The sequence below is a fragment of the Parasteatoda tepidariorum genome, chromosome 11, assembly GCF_982258835.1.
Source record: "Parasteatoda tepidariorum strain Cologne lab strain chromosome 11, Ptep-v5.0, whole genome shotgun sequence".
Classification (NCBI taxonomy): Eukaryota; Metazoa; Arthropoda; class Arachnida; order Araneae; family Theridiidae; genus Parasteatoda; species Parasteatoda tepidariorum.
This window is the reverse complement of record NC_141765.1, coordinates 24,956,125-24,972,937: the sequence shown is the minus strand read 5'-3', so window position 1 is coordinate 24,972,937 and position 16,813 is coordinate 24,956,125. Positions and strand designations below refer to the sequence as shown.

At 32.5% G+C, this 16,813-nt stretch overlaps 1 protein-coding gene across 1 annotated transcript; it reads left to right on the top strand.

Annotated features, from left to right (window-relative positions):
* Positions 1–3,283: 3,283 nt before the first annotated feature.
* Positions 3,284–13,578, top strand: LOC107452632 (uncharacterized). Its single transcript, XM_043054211.3, has 4 exons — positions 3,284–3,440; positions 6,019–6,777; positions 12,605–12,827; positions 13,308–13,578. The coding sequence occupies exons 2-4, from the start codon at positions 6,021–6,023 to the stop codon at positions 13,492–13,494; spliced, it is 1,167 nt and encodes a 388-aa protein (XP_042910145.2). The 5' UTR covers positions 3,284–3,440; positions 6,019–6,020; the 3' UTR covers positions 13,495–13,578.
* The last annotated feature ends 3,235 nt before the right edge of the window (positions 13,579–16,813 follow it).

Below are 16,813 nucleotides of genomic sequence, written 5' to 3'. Positions count from 1 at the left end.
TTTAACGAAAAATTCTCTTCAGCGATAAAATGACTACAAACTTGGCTTTCAGTGATTCGGTAGCAATCGTAACTTGTTTTGTCAATAAATTTGGAGCACTTTGGCTACTTGGAAAGTGATCAAATAACTTTTTGAGATACGTCCTATTTGTCAATAAAATGGCATTGAATTCTGTTTATAGTGGTCAGGAAATGATTGCAATTTATATTTTCAAAAAGCACAGAGCTCCAATAGAGGTTTTAGTATTCTAACCTGTCCCCCTCCCCGGAAAGTGGTAAAAATTTCGATGGTAAGTTACCATTGTTACAAACATGATTGATTGATTGATTTTATTGAAATTACATACATTTGCTGACTTGTGTGCTCAATATATAGGCTTATAAGTCATTGTCAAGTAGAAAATACAGATAGAACAATTCAGAGAAAGACATCACAAAGAATACATCCAGGGTTACGGCGGGATTCGAACCCGCTACCTCCACGCTTAACAGAGCGTTTGGACCGGCGATACCGCTCGGCCAGGGAGGCCCCGTTACAAACATGAGAGTTAATTCAATTAATAAATGCAGTAAGCAATAAGAAAACTTACAGAAATTCATGGAGAACTGTCACAGGTTTTCCAACATTCTCAAAGATAAGAATTTTTTTTTGTTATTTACATTGATTATTATTTTTATACTGTATTGAGTTTTTAAATGTTTTTGTATTCTCAATAAAAATTCTTCAAAATTCCATGTTTTTTAATGGGAATACTAACTTGAGATCCACAATAAAAATATTTTTCTCTAACTTTTAGAAAAACTTTAAAAAGCATTACTCAATGGACTCCCAGAAAGTTTGAATAAAAACAAATATTTTTATAAAATTAGAATGAAAAAAATAACTTATGGGTCAGGTAATTTTTTTAACAAAATAATTGTCAACAATAAAACAGAATCTGCAAAATTTTCTAAGTATGGCTCTAGGATCACAAAATATAAGGTTAGAGTTAAAAATCTTTCATAAAGTCAATTGAAAAATTTTGATTTCCACTAAAGAGATTCTCTGCAAAAAATGACTATAAACTTAGCTTTCAGCGATTCTGGAGCAATCATAACTTGTTTTGTCAATAAAATACAAGTTTAATTTGGAGCACTTCGGCTACTTAATAAGTGATAAAATGGCTCTTTGAGATATTTCTTATTTGCCAATAAAATTGTATTGAATTCTGCTTATAGTGGTCGGGAAATGATTGAAATTTATATTGTCAACAAGCACATAGCTCCTGTAAAAATTTTAGTACTCTAACTGGTCTCCCCTCCCCCTCGGAAAGTAGTAGAAGTTTTAATCGCATGTTACCAATATGAAAAGGAGTTAATTCAATAAATAATAATGATAAATGCAGTAGGTAGTATGAAAACTTATGGAGAAATTTATGGAGAACTGGCACGGGTTTGCCAACATTCTCAGAGATAACAATTTTTTTTGTTATTTACATTGATTATTAATTTTGTTTTTATACTGTGTTGAGCTTTTATATGTTTTTGTATTCCCATAAAAATTTTTAAAATTCTGTTTTTTTTATGAGACTTGAGATCCACAATAAAAATATGTTTCCCTTTTAACAAAACTTATGAAGAGATTTAACATTGATTTCAAATAATAAAAGAATTTGGTATTCATTTTTTCGTGTAGGTGAGTTTAGCCAATATGCAATCCCGCGGGAAAGATTGCATACTAAAGAACTCTACATTATCTACATTTCAAAAATTTAACTATCATTATCTTGCTACAGAAAATATCCCAGTATTTTTCAAAACACATAATCATCTTAAAATAACATTGTATGCAGTAGATTTGTAATAAAATATAACATTGCCCTATTTCAAAAAACAGGTTGGTACTTTTTTTACGACACACTGAAGCTGCACAATGGCCTGTTGGCGACGGTCTGCGAAACATCCCTGAGGATGATCCGAAGATATGCCATTGCAATTTGGATCCTCTGCCGAGGGGATAACTCCTCTGCTTTGATAGCCCGGTGATCTGCGCTTGAAGTCGAGCACTTTACGGTAGAACAGTTTAACGAGGACCAATACTGCGCACCCTCAGTCTTTACGCAGGCTGATTAAAGTGGTTACGCACCCGCTCCTTGACCACAGTCAGTGATGCTTGACTTCGGTGTTCTACTGGGAGCCGTGTCTTTACGATCAGTCCACTGTGGGACTGGTTTTCTAGAGAAGAGCAAAGTTTCACACCCAGCGTTCACCCAGAATCGAATACCATTCAAGCACTTAATTGAAGTAGGATTAACTTCGCGAATCATGGTTCCTTATTAAAATTGGTTCTACTTCATTTAAGTGCTTGAGTGATATTCGTTTGTAACTAGTTTGTAGTAGTTAGTGACTTCAGGATCCGTATCTACGATCTTTACTTTGCACTCCGATCCATTAGCTTTTTGTTAACCCTCTCCATAAAATGCTATAGTAGTATAGACTGTTAGAAGCAGCTGAATTCCGCACTATATAATTCCCTATTTGCTTGAATTTCAACTGGCTTACATCTCTTACCATATATTATTTTTAATTTCATTTCCTGCTTATCAAAATCAAGTGAGCTTTACCATGCATTCATTCTATACCAATCTTCAAAAGTAGTAACCGTCCCATATCCTCCTTGTTGAACTAAATCACTTAAGGGTGTCCCGCAGTGGACTAATCGTTAACACATGGCTCCCAGCAGATCACCGAAGTCAAGCATCACTGGCTGCGATCAGTGTGCAGGTGGGTGACCACTTGAATTAGTCTGCGTAGGGACCGAGGGTGTGCGGTATTGATCCTCGTTAAACTGTTCTACCGTAAAGTGCGCCGACTTCGCGTGCAGGTTGTCGGGCTACCGAAGCAGGGATGCCATCCCCTCTGCAGAGGATCAAAATTGTGAGAGTATGTCTTCAGATCATCCTCAGGGATATTTCCCAGACCGTCGCCAATAGCCCATTGTGCAGCTCTAGCGTGACGTAAATAAAATACCTACCTACCTACTTTAAAAGTAGTAGTTTCTCAAAGTAATTCTCTTTGGGGCCTCTCTGGCCGAGCGATATCGCCCGGCAAACACTGTGCAAAGCTTCGAGGTAGTGGGTTCGAATACCGCTGTTACCCTGGATGTATCTTCCTGCTGTCCTTCTCTGTATTGTGCTATCTATCCTTTTATTTAACAAAGGTTTGCAAGCCTAAATTGAGAACACAAGAGTGCAAATGTATGTAAATCCAAGAAACCAATCAGGAGTTTTCTTTTAATTTTTTTTAATAGTTAGTTAAGGAGAGACACGTGAAATTAATTACGAAGTTCATCTGATTGTCAACAAAGCAAATTCTGGTACACATTGTATAGTTTGATATAGCTGGTGAAGTTTTAAGCTAGCTTCAAGGAATAATTGTTAGCTGAAGTTTTAGTCGTAGATAGTAAGTGATTAGTTTGTACTTAAATTATTCTGAACTTTACTTTATTATTAGGGTTTTTATAATATTGTGGAGATTTATTTTTTATAATTAGTAAATTTGTGTTCTAGATTAAACCTCTTAATATTTTAGTTGTATCTTTACTTTTCATTTATTTTTACGCTAAACTTATAAATTTTCTCAAATGAAACATATTTTACTAAGCATGTAACAGTAAAGCAGTAAATGTACTGTTTCATAAGATATAAAATTTTGACATTTTACTACATATGATACTTCAATTATAGTTTTGGGCAGCAATACAATTTAATTGCCGTAATTGAAATTGTTACAGGCTTATTTGGGAAAAAAAAATTCATTGAAAAAAACGTCATTCTGTCAAAAGTTTTAAAGTTTATCTGAAATGTGCGATTTTACCATTTTTTGTTCACTATAAGATATAAATTTTATTTAGAAAGTTGTATGCTGATAATGTTTTTTTTTAAAGTTGATTTCAAAAGAATTTGAGAGTTTAAGTTTATCTTACATAGTCTATTAAATAAATAGCTTTTTAGCGTTTAAGTTAGGCTTTTAAAGTTGATTATCGAATTTTAGTAAGAGAAATTTAAAAAAAAATTACTTACGAAAACTAGCTAAAAATTAACATTTCCTTAGTTTTGATTTAAAAACAATTTATCCCAGCTAAACAGAATATCTGAAGGTTCTTCACAATTTGTTTTTAATTGCAATGTTAGCCTCTGATGTAAAAAAAATTCTCAAATTGGATTTGGTTAATTTTTTCCATCAACATTCGTAAATTTTTTGTGGCTAATAGAAACTCGTTGATTTGATTGAAATTCATTTGGTTGAAATTATATTTTTCATTATTTCATATTTAATTAGACTGAACTTTAATTTATAGCTAGAATTTATCTTTCTATAACCAGATCAAAATAAGATTTACTTTACTTCCATTGATAACTTCTTTGCTATGAAGTTTAGTTTACGGTATTAATAATATACTGCACGTGAAGCAAAGCATAGAGTAGTTTCATGTAATAATAGTTTAACTTTTAATAGATTAAAACTTAATCATAGCTGTCAGCATGGTGAAAACTTGAATGGCTATCAACCATATCGAATAGCTAAACTATCATGCAATTTAACTTAAATTTTTCTTGCTTATAATATTTTTCCGAAAGTTGGAACTAGTTATCTTTGCAATTCATTAACATATTTTTTTTCCACGAGGGAGTATTTCGGTTATATCTTTAACGACACTGGTAAAATAGTTTCTGGTTTTCATGGATCAAAAGAAATGTCTTAGTGTTTTTTATGACCAAATTTTTACCTACCGAGCTGTGGCTATTTTATTTCCCTATTAAATGCAATTTGATTCACTATTACAAGTTCGAGTTAAAACTCACATACTATTATTAAAATCTTATCTGAATGAGTTGCTAATTATCTTTGGAAGCAATTCTCTATTTGGTTTAAATCATTGCAGATTTGGTTTAGCTTCAAGCTTAGTTTATAGCAAATTGATTTCGTTTCATTGAAAAATATTGCTTGAGTTGAGTTTCTATTCACAATAGATTAGGATTTTATCCAACACATTTATACTCCATATTTTACTAAATTAAGTATGGTGAAATCAAACGTTTTATAAAATTGTTACATACTATTTTATTTATTCAAAATAAAGAATGAAAGATTCAACGAAGTTAATGTTGCGCTTCATTTATTTAGTTTTTTTCCTGAAAACATTAATTCTAAATTTTACAAATGGTTTTTCCCGATGTTTGGTCAAGACAAAAATTTAAAGCCTAAAAATTCGTAGTAGTTAAATTAATATCTAAAGCGAATTTGTTTGAAGTGATTAATTTAACTATGACTATTAAATTAATGTCTAAGACGAAAGTCCCGAAGTGTTAAATTTTTATAATACTAATTATTTTTAAGTAACGACGAGTCTCTTATACAATCACTTTTTCGTAATAATTAGAGAACGTAATAATTAGATTACGTAAAAGTGATTACGTAAGTATTTAGGGGACAAAAAAAAGAGGATGTCAAAACCTGCAAAATGATTAACGGAGATATTAGAAATATTAAAACCCATTCGATTGAAGAATTTAATGCATCGAAACCTATTTTGAATGTAGAAGAAAACTCATAGAATGTTAGGGGCAGCAATTGGAAATTGTTTAACCAAATTGGTTTTTATGTTTAACATCCTCTTTTCTTCAGCAATTTTCCAAATTGAGATAGCGTTTTTGTTTATTCCTCACTTTAATAATAATTTACCATCCCACAATACACCCATTTAAATTTAGAGTGTTCGTAAGTTACATATCAAGGATGGGATTACATGATCATGTAATGACTCTGAATCGAGATTTCTAGAAAACTTTCCTATTTCTGCATTTTTAACAACAATTTATGTTTCGTAATTAACACCAATTTAATAGATGGCAAATTGGCAACATAACTGCAACTTGGCACGTAAAATAAAATATTTTTAGATATTTAAAGTTTTTCTCCAGATTTCCAAAGATTGTATTTAAAGTTTTTAAATTTTAATATTTAAATTTTCTTTCAGCCATGGATAAATTGGCGATTGGAGCTATCTTTCTGATTTTGTTCGTAGGCTACAGCAATGCTGCTTCTCCCTTTTTCATATCTGCGATTACTTCTGCTTTGGCAACAATTCCTTATTCTGGCGGACCAATGACTACTGGATTAGTTGGTGCTAAACTGGGTATAGGAACTAAGCTTCTTTACTACCTAGGTTATTTTGGTCGAAAGGCACCGTCCACGCCAAAAAAGAAAGCAGCTGCTACCCCAAAACTTCCGTCATCCTTCGGAGAAGGATTTTCTTCACCTTCTCAGTACATGCAATCTGGTGGATTTCCTAACAGTTTTCCATCTACTTCAAATTTTCAAAACTCATTTGGTGGTGTTGATCCCTCACAACTTTTTCAAGCACTTACTGCTCAAGGAGTTGATCCTAATGTGGTGATTGAAGCATTAAACTATGCTGGAAGTATGAATCCTGCTCAAAATACATTTGCTAGTAATGGAGCATTTGGTACGAGTGGATCATTTAGTGCTGGTGGTGGAGGAGCAGGTTTTCCAGTTAACCCAGGATTTTCATCAGCAATGCCGGGAGGAGCAGGTTTTCCAGCTAATTCAGGATTCTCATCAGCAATGCCGGGAGGAGCAGGTTTTCCAGCTAATTCAGGATTCTCATCAGCAATGCCGGGAGGAGCTGGTTTTCCAGCTAATTCAGGATTCTCATCAGCAATGCCGGGAGGAGCAGGTTTTCCAGCTAATTCAGGATTTTCATCAGCAATACCTGGTAATCCTTTATAAATATCAAACTGTTTCCAATATTGCATGCATAGTTTCAGAACTTATGACTTGAGGAATATTTAGCAGCATATTAAATTTCTACAACTATTTTTTCCATAATTCTAATTAATTTCTTCAAAAATTCATATAAACTTATTTTCGATAGCACACAAATTTCGAATTTTAAATCATAACTTTTTCCAATTAAAGCATAGAAAGACTCATTTTATTCAAGCTTTAATCGTCCTAGTGTCTAAAAGGTTAATTACTTGAACAAAGCTAAATGTATTTATTTTGTTTGCAGCATGCGCAGAATGAATCTAAAATATGTTTAACCTTGCTAACAGAAATACAGCCTTTAACGTATGTGTTCTGCATAAAATCTGTGAACTGACTTTTCTGTAGAAAGTACCAACATTAACTTAAACGAAAATGCATACATTAATATGCTTAAAGTCACGGGAAAGTTCTATTTGCCTCTCTTCAGGGCTGAGTTTAGCAAGTTTAGTGTCATTGAATGAAAATATTGTATAAACTAGATGTATTGAATGCGGCTTATAACAAGAAATCTATTTTTATAAATTTCTAAATCACAGAGATAATTAGTATACAGAAATTCCATGTTTATAACGAGTAAAAACTTCCATTTCAACTATTGCAATAGAAATTCTTTTTTCTGTTTAAATAAGCAAAATCATCCTAGAGACCTAGCGTAAATATATTGGAAAACATTGGTATAAATGTAGGGGAGAGTGGGGTCAATTGTAACAGGGTACGATTGTAACAGAGCAAAAATTTCGAGTATCGGGTTCCAGATTTGGTTCCTAGGTGGAGCACGAGGTGTATTTAATAAATCTACATGTACACCCCTGATGGCAATCATTTTTATGTACTTTTGAAAGAGTTAGATCACAAAAGATATTTTCACGCCACGCAAGTACTTTTTTTGATATTAGAATATTATATTGTAACAATGTAATTTTGTTCAAACAAATAAAAATTAGTAACCGAATATGTAAGTGGACACCTTAATTAACATTTCAATAAAAAAAGATTAGTTTTGCTAATTAACTAGCATTGTTTTTAACAAATGAAGCTGAAGTGGCGTCTTGGGGACAATTGTAACAATAAGTAAAGGGACGATTGTAACAGCTGAAAATAAATAATCTTATATTTACAAACCATTACTTAAGTCTTTAAGAACCACCAATAGTTTCCTATATCATTTATATTATGTTGCATGTGCATTATTTTATTTGTCACCTTTCACAGCATAAATTAAAATTTTTTACCCCTTAAAGTTAAAAGGTCTCTGCTCATTATTATTTTTACTCCTAAAATATCACTACTATTTTGATCAATAAAAAATATATATCACAACTATGATAATATGTACAATTAACTGTGTTTTAGTTGAATTTATGAACTGTTACAATTGACCCCGTAAGTGGGGACAATTGTAACAAGTGCTCGACTGTCAAAAATTGTTAATAACTAATATAATAACATTTAAAATAAAGTATTTTTTTTTTCTAGTAGAGGATAGTCTACTTTACTCGTCTGTCAATACTAATAATATATTGGATTTTTTGTTAGTTAAAAATAGTTAAGTAAAAAATGTTACAATTGACCCCACTCTCCCCTATAGTTTAAAAAAATATATTAAGATTGCTTATTTGAAAGACATTTTTTTATATCTAGTATCAATACAGTAAAATAAAAAGCAAACATTTCACCTTATTTCTTTTCAATCTTAACCATTTTAAGTAAACATTTGGGTGACTACCGACCCTAAGTAAGAACATTGATCTTGTTTCGATATTCTGAATCATATGAAACAACGGTATCCATGACACAAATTTTTACGATAAATTTATGAAAACATTTAACTTCCCATTATATAAGTAATAACTTCAAAAATTATTTGATATTTCCTTAAATTTAGGAACCATATGGTTTGGCTCCCAGATTGATGAGAATTTAAAAGCATAAGTAAGGTAATGTCAAAGTTGATTAAGTTTTAAAACAATTCATATTTGTAATATAATTGGAAATCTTAAGATTCAGTGCTGCAACCTACACAATCCAATCACATTAATGTGATCACCTGTCAAAAGCCAGAACTACCACCTCTTCCTGAGTGTACCTCAAACAGACGTGCAGGAAGATGCTATCAGCGAGCTTAACTGCACTAGGTTATGTGGTTGAGGATACATGGTGTGAACAACCTGATTGAAGCAATCCTACAGATTATATATTGAGTTTATGTCCGGAGAGTTCGGTGGCCAAGGAAGTACAGTAAACTCATCCTGATGGTCTTCGAACCACGCTCGTACACTGTGAGCTGTATGACGTGTCGCATTGTCCAGCTGATAGATGCCATCATCTTGAGGAAAAGCAATAGCATGTAAAGGTGGGCATGGACAGCGAAGACAGATGCGAACTGTTGTTGATCCGTCACTCATGCCCTTCCACAATAAGGAATGCAACCAGATTGCAGCGAAAATATTCCTTGTGTTACTAAGCTCCCTCCTCCAGCTTGGATCCCTCCGGCAATTAGTTTAAAATGTTTGCTTTTAGACGTTCTATGCCACATACGTTGATGTTATTCTGCCTTGTGAAGCATAAAACGTCATTCATCGAAAAAAACCAACTGTTGCCACTCAGTGGACGCTCAGTCAAAATACTGGTGTGCAAATTTTAGCCATCGTCGTCGTGCAGTAAGTAGCAGTACATAGTACATCGTCGTAAGTAGCAGTACATAGGTGCATTTACCAGGCATACTGTAGGTAGCCACCTTTAGTTCATTTAAGCAGTCATTTGAAAAACGGTTGCACATCTATTTACTAAAATGAATCTTAGCAGCCGTCGTTCACCTGTCTTCAATGGCTCATGGTGCACGACATTAGCCCCGACGCTGATTTTGGATAGCGCTATTTCGCCAGGCGCGTTATGCTTTTACCACAGAGGCTCACGAACAGTTTACACAATTAGCATTTTTGGAAATGCTAACTTTGGTCCGAAAGCCAACGATTATGCCTATTTGGACGTCGGAAAAACCACTTCGCTTCTGCATTACGCCAACGATTGTAATGTTTTCTATTTATCGCTTACATCCTTTGTATGCACTCCACTGCAATGCGTTTCCACCTGTCTTCTATGATTGGTTATTTAACGTTGATGTTGAAAGTAGGTGGTGGTCACAATGTATTTTAAAAAATAAACTGATGGCAGGCTCCAAAAAGTAACTGTTTTGAGCAGCTCCTATTCCCAGATTCTGACCGAATAGTAAACAAAGCTTTCGGTTTGATTTAGGGATAGAGATATGATTGGTCGTAGCGCTTTTGCACTAGATAATGTGACCGGATCAAATCCCTCCACAACACTGCATCGGGTAAAATATTTGTTCTGATTATGCTACGTTTAACAGCAGTTGCGACTAACTTTTATTCTAAAATAATAAAAAACATTATCGCCATAACAGAACTCGAAATAAAATCTTTATTAATAAAATGCATTTAATGCGGCATCGGATCCGTTTTATATTGTAACTGTTTTCTGAGTAGCCTTCCGATAAATTTCAGATTTGAATGACCTACAAATCGCTTAGTTACAGGTTGTACCTTTTGTATTTTATAACCCTAATTAGCTTGTAACATTGATATTAACTCAGCGGCGCGACAGCCCTTGCGGGCCAAGGCCAACTGTGCCCCTCCCAGTTTCTTGACCTTGGACTCTGGGGTGCAGGAGCAGATGTTCCGGTCAGGTGGTCAGCCGAACACGGAACCCCCAGTGTTTAGTTCCCAAGCATGCTTGGTACTCATTTATCGACCCACTGAAGGGATGAAAGGCTGAACATTGATATTACCTTGAGTATTTAATATTGTTTACTTGAGTAGCATCCGGTTGCATTAACATTGACCACTTCATTCAATAAAATATTCAGTGGTCTGCAATACGGTATGAAGTCACGTCAATTTACTGAATCAAAGTTCAGTTTAAAATTTTGTACCTTAAGTAAACGATAGTAATTTCTTTTTGAAATTTAAAAGTAAAACCGAAAACTAAAGTTAACCTAGTGGTACATTCTGAGGTAAAACAAGTTTCTAAATATCCTCTTTTGCCTCGTCAGATGTTCAAATATAGATAAAATATGGACTTGTTTGAAAAATTTACAATTGGCCTATACTTTAATTATAATAATGGCTGAAATTATTTTAGGTCTTTATCTAGTAACAATTTTTTAATGTCTAAATGTGTGAAACTTTTAACGTTAAATTCATTGAATACAACGCTTACTAAAAACAAAGTAACCAACGTTCAACCAAATCAACGTTTCCCATTTGTTTAAATTTCTTCATGTTTAGTTTTATTTAAAAGAAAATTATTTTAATTCTAAGCTTATTTTACGTTACAAGTTAAAAATTAAGGAAAGGAAATCGTTCAGGCATAAAACTCATCTTGCAAATAAAACTAGATAAAATTTTTACTCAGTCTACACGAAGAGTAAAACTGTTAAACCAGACTCGAGTATTTATAGAAAAAAAATTGTGGAATTTAATTTGTGATCAGTCATATTTTTCTTTGTGCTCAAAATTCAATCAACTAAGCAATGGCTAAAATTATGTCATTCAAACTTAATTGCGACAACCAAATACGCCACTGTTCCTTTAGACTGTTCTAAAACTGCATCGTATGCTTCTAAACATCATAAGCTTGACAAACTTATAGCTCTTAATATTAGTCTTGGATAAAGTGCAAAGTTGGAAATTCTTTGGAATGAGAAGTGTTTGGGTAGCGTTTCAAGTCAGACTTAATAGTTTCCCAAAATATCAAGAAGAAAAATTAGTTTAACATATGAAATTTCTTACTTCCGGAAAATAGTTTGGTAAATACAACTGAAGAGTTTGAGCAATATAAGTCACACTTTCAAATTTTTCAAGAGAACATTAAAGATGAAAGTAGAATTTTCATGCAAGTAATCGTACTTTACTGTTAGAAACGTGTTGAGTACTATCAGACAGCAATACTTATTAGCAGTTAAATGTAGAAATGTCACCTTTAAAAGAACGTAGTTGATCACAATTGATCCAATCCTTTTAACCATAATTTGCTCCCATAAGTGACATAATTTTAGCACATAGATTTTTAGATTTTCTACTTTTAAGTTTTACTGTATCTTTCATTTTCCTGCCTATTTTGTTTAATTTCAAAATATTGAAATTGTTATTTGATCTTAATTGGATTATTCAAGTTCGTAAAAGATTTAAATACTAGTTCCACGATCCAGATGTTTTCTAATACTTCCCTCATTTCCTTTCTTTTTTCTTATCTCATCTCCTTTCTTTTATTTAATTTCTTGAGTTTCGGATTGAAACATTTTAGCCACAGCTGAAACTTTTTAAATTGAGGATTTCTCCTAATCAGAGTTGACAAATAGTAATCTAATACCTTTCTAATAAATCAAAATTCTTAATTATTAGTACTATCATAAATTGGAAAATTGTGTTTATTTTAGTTGGTTGCATTTATGTTAGTTGGTGTTTACTTATTTACTTTCAGATCAAATAGTTTGTTTTTGAAAGGAGCAATTTCCTTCGAACATATATTACTAGTATTCGATGAAATTCACTCCATATCTTTTGTCTTATGTGCTTAATAGTGCTTAGTTAGTTCTGTTTGTAATTTTATACGAGACAAAAAGCTAATAACTAAATAAACTTTCCTATAATATTTACAGTATCCTACAACCTTTTTCTCTGCATAATGTGTAGCAAATCATCAATTTTAAGCTCTAGAATGAATTTTCCTGAAAAATATAATTAAACTTACAGCCCATCAATTTGCTGGACCCCAAGGAGGAGCAGGAGGCTCATTAAACCAACCTATTGCACCGGAAACTCCAGCTTCAGAAAATGAACCGGATGATGCGGAGAGCTTTTTCAACTTTTTGACAGATATGGATGAAAACACTTGCATTTCAAGATTAATATGCGACATCGGGAATGAGCCATCGTTTCTAGGAGAATTTTCAGAAAACATTAGCAGTATGGTTAGGTAATACATTTCCAATGTCTTTAACATTTCAACTGCACTGCTCTCCAAAAATTTAAATAAGTGCTGTTTTCTGAGAATAATTTAATGAATGAGTATAGAAACAAGAAATTTGGAAGGAATACGCACTAAATTGTTAATTGACTAATAGAAATTTATTTCAAACACAAGCATATTTAAAATAAAAAACTTGGCAGAACTTTCTAGACGATAAGTAGCCTCAAACTTACTGGAGTCAATTTTTGTAATATTTTAGACATCTTCCCACAAAACTGGCGTACTGTTTTCTGTGAACAAATTTCTACCAAGTTTATTCATTTTAAATAATGGTTGCGCTCGAGTTTATGCAAATTCTAAGGCAACCAAAAGAACTGTTTAACTTATTTCCAACAAATTTCTTGTTCTTTCGTCTTCAAATAAGATAAAAAAAGATTGTAACTTTAAGAGCTTTATTTTCAAAATATACTAATATTGTTTTTTCAGTTCGCTCAAGGTACCACCAACCAGTCGTGCTTACAAGTATATTGAAATAATGGAAAGAGGAAAGCAAGAAGGTCAGTGTAACGTAAAGTTTCCAGAATGTGGTGATGTTTCGTATGAAGTCGTGAAAAACATAGCTCCTTCTGTTAGTTTGCCTCAAAATGTAAATCCCGCAGATATAAACTTCTAATCAGCAGCCTCAAAACTGATTTTGTTTTTAATTGTGAAAAACTAAAATTGTTTATAAAACAATAAAAAGTTAATTTTCTTTTTATTGTAGATGAATTTCTCAAAGCCATCTCAACACAAGCAACAGCATACGAAATACCAAATTTTAAAATTAGTAAATTGAAAACTTAACTTAAAGCTTTACTACATAGTCCATTGCAACCTGATTTCAATCTTGCATAAAGCGTAGAAATTTAAAAAAATTTATAGATTGGTGTGAAATACCTGGAATATGTATTTACTGTAAAATACTTGAGCAAATGAGAATAAATTTGGCTCCGATTTTTCAGTTTTTGTCCAAAGAATGATGGAGTAAATGCTTCACTAGATGGCATACTTTTTTTAAAAGGAAAAGTAAATCGAGAGGACTGTAATGTAAAAATGTTTTTAAACAGTTTTAACTACACCTTTTAGAACTTCTACAAATGAATTTCGGATCTGCCAGTATTTGTACAGCATGAGGAACGTTTTATCTAGTGATAGTAAAATAAAATTAGCTTTGATAATTCTAGGTAACCTGACCAGCGTCCTCGAAAAACTAAACTGATAGCAAGATTTTTAAAAGAACATTCGGACACTTCTCTTTACTTTTCCAAATAAATAAGTCTGTTAGAGAATCTTTTTGGAATATTTGTTCTCAGAATATTAGGGGTATTTTCTGGTTTGTGGACGAAAGTCTGAATCTCTATCGAAAAGCTCAAATAGGCTATCTGAGGAAGAACACCGGTTTCCTCTAACTCCCTTCTGGTCAAAAGTATGGGAATGTATTACTATGTTTTCTTTCATAATAGTTTTCACTTTTATCAAAAATATTTTTAAAATTCCCATGACTCTTACTTTAAACTATGTTATGCCACTTTTCGTAAAGTCGCAGATAGTAAGTGATCAGTTTGTACTTAAATTATTCTGAACTTTACTTAATTATCAGGGACTTTTTAATATTGTTGATTTAGTTTTTTTGTAATTACTAAATTTGTTGTTTAGATTAAACCTCTTAATATTTTAGTTTCAACTTTACCTTGCATTTACTTTTTATTTTTACTCCAAACTCCCCAAAAAATTCTCCCAAATTAAAATTTTTTTACTTTGCATGTAAAAGTAAAGCATTGAATGTACTGTTTCATAAGATTTAAAATTTTAACATTTTACTATATATATTTCAATTATATTTTTGTGTTGTAATGAAACTTCAAATATTGCCGTAATCAAAACTATTAAAAGCTTGCTGGGAAAAAAAAATTCTTAAAAAAAATAAGCATCACCCTTTCAAAAGTTTTAAAGTTTATCTGAAGTTTGCGATAATACCATTTTTTGTTCACTGTAAAATATAAATTTTATTTCGAAAGATATTGGCTGATAATGTTTTTTTAAATGTTGATTTCGAAAGAATTCGAGAATTTAAGTTTATCTTACATAGTCTATTAACTAAATATCCTTTTGGCGTTTAATCTTAGCTGTTAAAGTAGACTATCGAATTTTTAGTGAGAAATTTCAAAAAAAAGTTTACTTACAAAAGCTTGCTAAAAATTAACTTTTTCTTAGTTTTTATTAAAGAACAATTTAGCCAAGCCAAACAGAATATCTGAAGGCTCTTCAAGTAGTTTTTAAATTCGATGTTGGCATTTGGTACAAAAAAAATTCTCAAATTGGATTTTGTTAGTTTTTTCCAAAGTTCCTAAAATTTGTGGCTAATGGAAGCTCGTTGTTAAGATTTAAATTCACTTTGCTAAAATGATCTTTTTAACTATTTCCTACTAAGACAGAACTTAAATATATAGCTAGAACTTATCATTCTTATAACCAGATCAAAATAAGATTTCTTTTATTTCCATTAAAAACTGCTATGCTATGAAGTTTAGTTTACGATATTAATAATATACTGTACGCGAAAGAAAACATAGAGTAGTTGCATGTAATATTAGTTGAATTATTAATAGGTTAAAACTTAATCACAGCTGTCAGCTTGGTCAAAACTCGAATGGCATTCAACCATATCGAATAGCTATTTTTAGTTTGAAGATCTTTGAGTTTGGAGTACTGATTTTTCCATCCCGTCTTCTTGATCAGTTAGACAGAATTTGATAGCATTTTTGTTTCTCTTTACTGCGAAGGTCCTTCCTCTCCCCACCGAACTCAACGGTCGAAGGGGGGGGAGAGCAGACGGAGAGGGAAAATTCTTAATATACTTTTAAACATTTTCGTTTGATTTTTAGAAATAAACTGATGATGGATATTTACTCTATTTGGCACTATCTTTCGATACATGTAAAATATAAGGCCATCACGCAATCATAATTTGAGGTATAGAGCTTTCAGTATAATAGATTCTTTATTAATATTTAATCACAAAATGAGGACAATGCAATTTTGCAATCAACAGTTATTGAAAGATGCTTAAATAGTTACTGTGGCTTATTCCTCAAGGTTTATCTACAAGCTAGACCATGTCCAGGCGGTAGTGGATCCTCAAAAAATCGGTACAATAAGAGGTGTAGTTGTAAGGTCCTCGTGCAAAAGCCCCACGCAGTGGAGAAAATATACTGGGGAGGTCTGTGTTAACGTGTACTTGGTACACGCGCGATAAGATTTCTGTCCATCAATATATGTAAGGCTCCCTATATGTCTTTCATGAGCCTGCTGATGGAGCTCCGGATACTGTTTGTCTACGATAGGTACTCTGCCAGACATACGTCTGGAGCTGTGGCGGTGACTATGGTAACGAGGTATGATTATTTCAAGTAGGGATGTGGGGTCCCTCTTTAGGACTGGTTTCCGCGAAAGAAAAGGCCCTCCCTAAGATGCCCTCTTGTTTCCATACCACCAGACTGCTGCAGACTCAGTGGCGGTCAGAGTACATATCTTAGACAAACAGTAGTTTTATCACTCCCAGCTTTGAGGGCATTATCAGGAATTTAAATAGTAAACAGTTATCAGTTTTAAAATTTTTAATTGGTATTTTTATTTTTATTTAATTAACGTTAAAAGAAATTTTTAGCGTAATCCAAGTTGGTTTTCATTAATTTAAACTGCATTAAAATTAGAATTTAAAAATCTGAAAACTCGAACTTGTAGTTTTTAAATTACTCACGCAAAATCACAAATCGTATCATTTTATTGCTCTAAAGTTTTGAGGAAAAATCCCAAAAGTTCTAAAAATTAACAATCGCCATTTATCGTAATCTAATATAGCGACCCTTTATTTTCCATCTTTCTTGCAAGTTATTGTGCTATCTAGTAATACCATACCATCAAAAGTTTATCGACTGTTAAGTACAATAAAT